The sequence below is a fragment of the Octopus bimaculoides genome, chromosome 25 (genome assembly GCF_046866305.1).
Source record: "Octopus bimaculoides isolate indiv1 chromosome 25, ASM4686630v1, whole genome shotgun sequence".
Classification (NCBI taxonomy): Eukaryota; Metazoa; Mollusca; class Cephalopoda; order Octopoda; family Octopodidae; genus Octopus; species Octopus bimaculoides.
This window is the reverse complement of record NC_142952.1, coordinates 35217584-35227583: the sequence shown is the minus strand read 5'-3', so window position 1 is coordinate 35227583 and position 10000 is coordinate 35217584. Positions and strand designations below refer to the sequence as shown.

The 10000-nt window shown below is 36.6% G+C and overlaps 1 protein-coding gene across 2 annotated transcripts in view; it reads left to right on the top strand.

Annotated features, from left to right (window-relative positions):
* Positions 1 to 10000, top strand: part of LOC106867589 (periostin) — a 1103508-nt gene that overhangs the window by 629332 nt on the left and 464176 nt on the right. For both annotated transcript variants that reach the window (XM_089342140.1, XM_089342139.1), the window contains one exon: positions 1 to 89. This exon is cut by the window's left edge and continues 80 nt beyond it. In XM_089342140.1, the coding sequence (XP_089198266.1) occupies positions 1 to 89 (89 nt within the window). The remainder of the gene's footprint in view (positions 90 to 10000) is intronic.

Sequence of the window (10000 nt, the reverse complement as noted above, 5' to 3'; positions counted from 1 at the left end):
AGCTTTTCAAAACTTCAAGCCCGAAAAATATGGCTTCCCGTCAGTCTTGGACTACGATTCTTTGAGAACGATAATGAACTATCACATAGGTAAGTTACACTTCGTGTCTATAGGTGTTCGAGTAGTGTGGATGTTACGGTCAACAGAAGAGGGCCAAGTTCTGTTTGAATTAACTTTCATGAACGTTTTTTAAGCAATAACTTCAAATAACTTTTGACTCTTTCCTTGTAAAATTCACACAGACGCAGACGCACGCGCATACACACAAACACATGTACATACATATATTTATTGAGAACAAGGAGACAGTCAGAATTTTGGATAATTCTTTATTATCACTTTCGTTCGTTTAACCGAACTGTTCAAGACAAAATTTGAAATCAAATTTTAGTTTTAATTTTTTGTCTTGAAGAGTTCGGTTAAATGAACGATAGCGTTACTAAAGAATTACCCAAAATTCTGACTGCCTCCTTTTTCTCTATATACAATATCTGTACACCACTTCAAACACTGTATATATATATATATATATATATATATATATATATATATATATATATATGTGTGTGTGTGTGTGTATGTGTATCAAAAAATGTCTGTCATTTTATTGCTGCGAAGATATGTTTGAAAATTAGCTTTAACGAACACCAAAAGTAAAGAAACAAAATAAATTAGAAATAGAAAAACAAGAGAGAAAAAAAAAAACAGAAAAGAAAATAAATAAAACGAACAAACAAAACGGCAAAACTCTGAAACGAAGTTCAATGATCTTTGGTGATTCAGTGTAAATAGTACAACACTAAACAGGAAATAGAGTAACAAAGAGGCTAATATATAAGTGGACGGACACACACATGCACACACACATGATGTGCGTGTGTGTATATACTTACAGAATATAAGCATTGTCTGTATAAATATAAATACACAAACGAATGTGGCGATTGTATATGTATGCAAGTATAAATGTGCGTGTACATATAAGTAGCTATACATGCATACATCCGTGTATATATATATATGCTCGTGTATATGTAAACATGTGTGTAAGTATATATGTATTTATATATATATGTATGCATACATATATATATACTTAAAATCTAGATATATAGATACACACACACCTACGTGTTTATGAGTATATGCATGTGTTAATGTGTATATACACACACACACACACACACATATATATATACACATATACACATACACACTCACACATACATACGAATATGCGTCTATCTGTGCATGCATGTATATATATATATATATATATATATACATATATGTGTGTGTGTGTGTGTACATACAAACTGAGAGAGAGTAGAAGAAGTGGCGAGAGAAAGCACTGCAACTGCCGGATAATGACGATTGTCGTTTCCGGTTATCATTTAATTCCAACCTCTTAAATAACCATTTATTCCAAAGTTGACAATCCTAAAGCAGAACAACAAAGAATTCTTTGAAAAATTCCTTCAATTACTTGTTGGAATCAGTAAAAAAGTTAAACAACATTATTTTCTCTTCATGTGGTTAATGCAAACAGAATCCACATACGCCCTCACACACACACACATGTGTATGTGTGTGTGTGTGTGTGTGTATATATATATATGTATATATATACACACATACATACATGCACAATCTCTCTCTCTCTCTCCTACACTTATACTTTCATACACACACACATATATATACAAAGGGTTGCTGAAAAGATCCTTTGGGTAAAAGATTTTTTTCTGTCGAAGGACATAGGCTCGAAATGTTAAAAACTTTTCCATTCTTCCCGAACGTCAAAGTTATACACCTGATTGTTGTTTCCTCACCTGTCTTCGTATTTTGTTTTCTGTAAATTTGCTCTAACCCCCCCCCCCCCCAACACACATATTGCTAATATGTGACTGTCTGGAGAAAGGAGTACTCAGTGTAGAGATTAACTATAAAGTTATTGGTCGAATCAGCCGCTTGCTGCTCTGAGTTTTGCCTGTGGGGTACACGGCGTTTCCGCGCAATCTATAACTGATAAATGGACGAACCTTGCACGTTTAATGACAGAGAAAATATGATGAAGGGAGAAAAAAGAAATAATAGGAAGAGGAAGGGGAACTGGAGGGAGTGTTTTGAAAGAGGAGAATGAAGTTGAGGTAAGTAGGAATTAGAATGTTCAAAGAATTCAATAGAAAACATGGCAGATAAGCAGATGAATTAACTCTAGTACCAGTGACATTCTTTCTTTCTTCCTGTTTCTTCTTCCTGTTTTCTTTTCTTCCGTTTCCCTTTCTTTTCTTTCTTTCTTGTTTTCTTTTTGTTTCTTCTTCCGTTTATCACATTTTCTCTCCACCAGCGCACGTGTATGTGTGTGTATATAGGTAGGACAGTTGTCCCTTTCAGTGTCTAACAGTATCTAGCACAACACACGATTTCACATCAAATATCTTGCCAATCAAATACAAAATTGCTATAATAATAATATCGATTAATCACATCGATATAATGCCCAACATTTAATGGATCAGTAAAATCGATTAAATCGATATAAATTTTGCTGAGTAGCTTCGTTGGTTCCAGGTTGCCAGTGAGGTGGATCATAAAATTTTCGGCAGAGAGAGTGACAAGGGATGTCTTTTTAAATCGATGCAAAACAAATATCACATGGGATTCCAATGGAGGAGCATCGATTTCTTGTTTCCTCACTTTTCGCACACACACACACTACGCAATAGCGCCCTGGTGAAGCGAAATTCTTATCAAGTCCAGACCTTCGCCCATACTTGTGAATAATTCTTTCTCTTACAGGGGACAAGTCTTGGAATTTGGAGTTCGGTGCCCATCGATTACATTGACCTCAGTACTCAACTGGTGCTTATTGCATTCACTCCGAAAGGATGAAAAGCAAAGTCAACCTGGGCGCAATTTGAACTCAGGACGTACAACCGGACGAATTGCCGCTTAGCATTTTGTCCCGCATGCTAACGATTCTGCCAGCTCACAGAGCCATATATAATAATAGTATATTGTATAATATCTAATATAGTATGATATAAAGTAATATCAGGAGCGGCTGTGTGGTGAGAAGCTAGCTTCCCAACCACATGGATTCTGGGTTCAGTCCCACTGCGTGGCACCTTGGGCAAGTGTCTTCTGCTATAGCTTTGGGCCGACCAAAGCCTTGTGAGTTGATTTGGTAGACGGATGCTGAAAGAACCCCGTCGTGTATATACATGTGTGTGTGTGTGTGTGTGTGTGTGTGTTTGTCCCCCTACCTTCGCTGTTGGTGTGTTTACATCTCCTTAACTTAGCGCTTCGGCAAAAGAGAGACCGATAGAATAAGTACTAGGCTTACGAAGAATAAGTCCTGTGATCGATTTGTTCGACTAAAGGCGGTGCTCCAGCATGGCCGCAGTCAAATGACTGAAACAAATAAAAGAATATATATATATATATATATATAATATTATATTGTGTGTGTGTGTGTGTGTCTTATCACATTTAATTACATGAACTTTTTCATGGTTAGTATGGTAGATGTAATTTTAATATTGATGACGAAATTATTAATAATAATAATAATAATAATAATAATAATGTTATTATTGTTATGGATTTTTCTGTTGGGATGCTGTAATGCGACTGATAGAGGAGATATTCATTACAAGACAAACTACAAAACGATGGAGTATGGCCAGCAATGAGGAGGTGGGTGGAACGGTGGATTACATAATACGAAGGACATAAAATTGAAATTATGCGGCAAATCTTTAGGTTAGATCATTTGGTCATAAATCTCCATAAAAGAGGACATAATTCGTTCACAGAGAGGGAGAGAAATCCATACTGCACACACACACACACACACACACACACACACACACACACACACACACGTGATGCCTCTTTCGTCAGTGTCAACGATGCGCATTTAACTGTACGCCCAACCAAACTACCTTCTCGTTAAAGTTCCGTGGAAATGGCGATGTATTTCACAGATATTTGTCCCCTGAACGAGTTTCTCAGACAGAATCATCGTAACACAGTGTGTGACAAAGACGATGCTTTTGAGCTATTGTCAGTCCTTTTTGAATTATTATGTCGCTTATGAAAGAAGGACAACGATTAGCTAAAATGCAAAGCGCCAAAGAAAGACCACCGTTGCGAGAGCTTATCCGAAAGAGGTAATTCGAGTGCGAATGGAGTGAAGAGTGTGATCGCAGAATGCCGAAAGTACAAGTTTTGCTCTGCCAGACACATCGCAAGGTTCCACAGACAGCAGCTGGACCTGAGCTGTTGGCAACAGAAATCCAAGAGGACAGAAAAGGCCACTCAGGAGGTCTCTTTAATGATAAGAAGATAATTTAGATAAACGATGTTACCCAAGATAGGAAAAAAGGACGCTATCAATTGGGAATTGGGAACTCATCGTGACAAGCGATGTATAACATACGACAGCCTGGTCGATTGAGTGATTCAGCGATGTCACTTTATGTACCCTGTAGACACTTGTATCCCTTAACGTATATCTAAGTCAGAATGTTTCCAATATAGAGTAAGGAGTGCGTGACAAGACTCACCTTTAAATAAAAGGTCGAATTCAATGAACATGCTCTTACGCAGTTTATGGTCTAGTTTTACTTACGACTTTTGGGCCGACCTAGGGATTAGTATAAATAGCCCTTGACCAGAACGCCAGGCGCTGAGATCAAATCAAGACTTTTCAAACGGAAATCGACTTTATTAACCATTCGGCTACATTGTGTGTCCATGTTTGATAACATTAGCCACACTATAACAAGGATCAGGCAGGGGTTAATTGGCAACGTTAGCTTTGCGTCTGTTGGATATAATGCAATACAGCTACGTTAAACAACCCCGAATCACATAGATACACACACAATAACATGCGCCTGCACGCACGTTCTTATGTGCTTGGGTGAGTGGGTTTTGTATAAAAATAAACATAGTAATACCATAATAATCCCGACACTTTGTATATTGAGGACTATGCTTTCGGGTGTGTACTTCCCTTTTTCAGACAGTAGGATATGATTTGAAGGAGATTTAGTTGCTATTTCTAGCATTTCGAGTAGAAAGGCATAATCTTCTTATGATATATTCTCGAACATTTAATATTGATTTTTAAATGATTTTTTTTTTATTAGTTCCTCACAATTTTCCAAACCACATTTAAATGTCAAGATGGTATATACAGACTTTTATTTTCTTGTTTGAAGAAAGAGTCTCCGCCTTTAGTTTTCGCGTTCTATTAGGAAACGGTACGGTTATTCTTTATTCTTTTATTCGTTTGTCATTTTACTGCGGCCATCCTGGAGCACCGCTTTTAATCGAGCCAATCGACACCAGGACTTATTCTTTGTAAGCCTAGTACTTATTCTATCGGGCTCTCTTGCAGAACCGCTAAGTGACGGAGACGTAAACACGCCAGCATCTGTTGTCAAGCGATGTTGGGGGGACAAACACAGACACACAAACTCTCTCACACACACACACACACACACACACACACACACACACACACACACACACACACACACACACACACACACACACACACACACACACACACATATATATATATATATATATATATATATATATATATATATATATATATATAGATAGATAGATACGACGGGCCTGGAAATCAGAAACAGAATTTAACTGATAGTCGTAATTTATAGAAATACAATTTCATCTAATTTTTATTATCTACTCCATATCTCGTATTGAGTTCCTTACAGCTCTGAATTTTTATTTTTGCAATTAACTCACACTTTGTCTCTCTACACACATAGCAGCATATTACATGTGCTTATATGTATGTAGGTATGTATGTATGTATATATATATGTACGTATCTTTTAAAGCTCATTTGTGTGTATCTTTATGTATGTATGTATGTATGTATGTATGCCTGCCAATGTACAAGATAACAGCTGCACTGATCTTACTGATGTGCGTATAAATGTGTACGAACGTGATCTTGTCAATTATACCCCTTCTTATATTCAATTAGTGCTCTTTGATGAAAGATACGGAAAACATTGGAAGCGAGTGTATGTGTGTGTGAGAGCGTTTATTATGCTCACACATATATATGTTTATAGTATGTGTGTGTATATATATATATATATATATATATATATATATATATATATTATATGCATTTATGTATACCTATATACCCATTTATGTGTATAAGTATGTACGTATATATAACATTTTGGATGCTTTGTGTGCGTGTGGGAGGGCGTGTTTTATGCAATTTTTACTCTGCTCCTATCACGTATACTATTTCCTAATTATGTTTTATAAAATTAACTCCAGCAAGGTTCATGAATATACATATAGGCGTAGGAGTGGCTGCGTGGTATGTAGTTTGCTTCCCAGCCACATGGTTCAGGGTTCAGTCCCAATGTGTGACGCCTTCAGCAAGTGTCTTCTTCTTCAGCCTCGGACCGACCAAAGCCTAGTGAGTGGATTTGGTAGACGGAAACTGAAAGAAGCCCGTCGTATATATGTATATATATATGTATGTATGTGTATATGTTTGCGTGTCTGTGTTTGTCCCCCCCCCCAACAACGCTTGACAACCAATGCTGGTATGTTTACGTCCCCGTAACCTAGCGGTTCGGCAAAAGAACCGATAGAATAAGTACTAGGCTTCCAAAGAATAAGTCCTGGGTTCGATTTGCTCGACTAAAGGTGGTGCTCCAGCATAGCCACAGTCAAATGACTGAAACAAGTAAAAGAGTATATATATATATATATATATATATATATAAAATATAAGAGGAATGACCACTAAAGTGGATTTCTAATATGCTAAAAATAGACGTGAAATCGCCTTACCACGAAGAGTGTGTTCTCAAGAAAATTTCAGCAAACGCCAGAATGTAAAAAATAAGGAAGGCAAATGATAATATACAAAATAAAAACGATTACCTACGTACCATGATTTCGTTTGTTAATATTTACGAATGTGAATATCTGCAGACGAAAAAAACTCTGCAGTTGATAAATTTCTGCAGCTGATTTTTAATCTTCGGAATTTTTAAAATATGCTAAGCCACTGGTTTAAATTGATATTAATTGATTAATATCAATTTCTACCCTCGTTATTTCAGTTCTAAATAACAATTGTTCTCTAACTGGTAAATTAGCTGCAGAAATTTATTAACTGCAAAGCTACTTCCGGCCTCAGCGCACCAAAATGAAGACATTTGAAAGACACCTCCAAATATAATTTGCAAAACTTTATACATGTTTTCTTTCGAGTGAACGTTCGGTGTCTAGTTTTGAAAATTACGTTTTGTAAGCGACGGACGACAGATATTTACATTGGTAAATACTAACAGACTAAACCGTGATACGTGGGTAATCGTTCTTATTTCGCATATTTTCATTTGTCCTACTCATTTTTTACATTCTGGCATTTGTTGAAATTTTCTTGAGTACACATATTAGGAAGCCATTTTAGTGGTCATTCCTCTTATATATTGTATGAAATATAATTTTTAATCTTTGGATTATTTTTAATATGCTAAGCCACTGATTTAAATTGATGTTAATTGATTAATATCAATTCCTCCCCTCATTATTTTAGTTATATATATATATATATACATACATATATATATATATATATATATATATATATATAAGCTGAAATTTACTGAAAAAACAAAAGACGAAGATAGTTGTATAAAGGAACACGAAGAAATAAACTGAGAGAGAATATATAAATTGGTCCGTGTGTCTAGGTTCAACAAAAAAGAGTATTCCATCTAACGAGAGTAAATATTGTTTTGCATGACCACCTCACATGTATAGCCCACGCTACTAAATGTTTCACGCACATCGAACCCATGTACGTTCTTTAGGCAGCAGCCATACCATCGGACTTAAGCAGTTTAAACACTGAACCCGAATTTGGGAACTGAAACGTAAGAAAATGCCATACACAATTCAATGGAAGATTATAGAATAATCTCCACCATACATAAATGGTTCTAATAAATGCAGGCTGTGTTTTGGCATTTTACATTTTGTATATTATTTGTACATACCCCCTTTTTTAAAAATCTGTTCTATAATTCCTTACATCTTATGAAATTTTTTTTCATAAAAATTCTTTTCATCCGATTTTACGCCATTCGATCGTTTCATCTCGAGATTACAGTCTGCGTAGTCGGCCTAATGGTATCTTCCACATAATCCGCTCCAATATTGGGTTTATTTAGCTCCGTTTTAAAATTCGGTCCCGTATATATATATATATATATATATATATATATATATATATATATATAACTGCGTTGGTGTATTTCAGGCAATATAGTTGGAGTATAGAAAATAAGAGTAGGAGAGGTGAGAGAAGTAAAAGAGGAGGGTTTAAAATAAAACAAGATAATACAATAAAACTACTATTATTTTTTTAGTTTATATTGTATTTTATATTGTTTTATTTAATCTTAATTTATTTCATTTCACCCTCCATCTCCTTTACTTTTCTAACCTCTCCTATCGACGGCATTACCCTGTTAATTTACGCTATATATATATATATATATAGGTGTGTGTCTCCACGCTCACGCACTTCTGTGTGTTGTGTGTGTACGCGTTGATTGAAATTAAAGTTGTATTTGTAGCACATTTTACTATAATGATGTTATTGCAAAAGGTTGGGAAGATCAGAAACTGTTTTCATCTTCCACTGAATTCCGTCAATAAGGATTGTCGCCGTCCATTAATAGAAGAAAATTTAAATCATAAAAGGTCAAATGATTCACTCTGAATGTGTAAATAAAGAGTCATCCACCAGAGAGTAAATCGTTCTTTGCTTCTGTGAAGAGACTTTGTGCGCGCGCACAAAGATACTTAGAGCGCACGCACACAAAGAGAAACATATTTATTCATTGTTTGAGGTTCCCATGTAGTCGGAAGCAAGCATAGATATTCTCAAGGCCCTAAGTCTCTTGACCATGGTGGACATGGAGAGTAGGAGAACTGTTGGAGGTGGTGTGAGACAGGGCGGCGCTAGCTCCCCGGTGGTGCTCGTTTACAGGTGATTACAATGGAGCCGCATAGGATGAATACCTTGCTCAAGGCAAAGACACGAAAGGCTTCCCACACCAGGCATCGAACCCACGAGCTGACGATTGTGAGCAGAATACTTTAACCACTAAGGCACACCTAGGTGCCCACACACGTGTGTGTGTGTGCGTGAAGGCGCGTGTGTGTGTGTGTGTGTGTGTGTGAAGGCGTGGTTAGCGTATACGGCTGATGATCGTAAGGTCGTGAGTTCGATTCCCGGCGATGCGTTGTGTCCTTAGGCAAGACACTTTATTTCGCATTGCTCCAGTTCACTCAGCCAGTAAAAATGTATTTTAAAGGGGCCAGCCCTGTTACATTCTGTGTGACGTTGAATTTCCCTGAGAACTACGTTAAATGTACGCGGGTCTGTGGAGTACTCAGCCACTTGCACTTTAATTTTACGAGTAGGTTCTTCTCTTCGTCGAATCAACTGAGACATACGTCGTCGTAACCGACGGAATACCAGTTTTATATTTGTATATATATTCTACAATGGGTACAAGTGAAATTCTTGGGGAGGGTGCTAGTCAATTTCATCGATCCTTCTTCTCAACTGGTACTTATTTTATCGACCTCGAAAAAATGAAAGACAAAATCGACCTGGGCGGGATTTGAACTTTGAACTTAAAGACAGACGAAATACCGCGAAGCATTTCGCCCGGCGTGTTATTTCGCCCGGCTTCTGACAGTTCGTCGCCTTTTCAGTTACAATAATGTTTGTCTCTGTCAAGTTAAAAGGAAAATAATTTAACGTAGAACTGAAGAATTGCTCACTTTTATTTGCAGAACACATACATTTATAAAAGACGAGAAGTGACAATAACTTCGAAGTTTCGCCCTGCTGATGTTCAACGAAGGTTAATATATCGAAACTTCAAAGTTA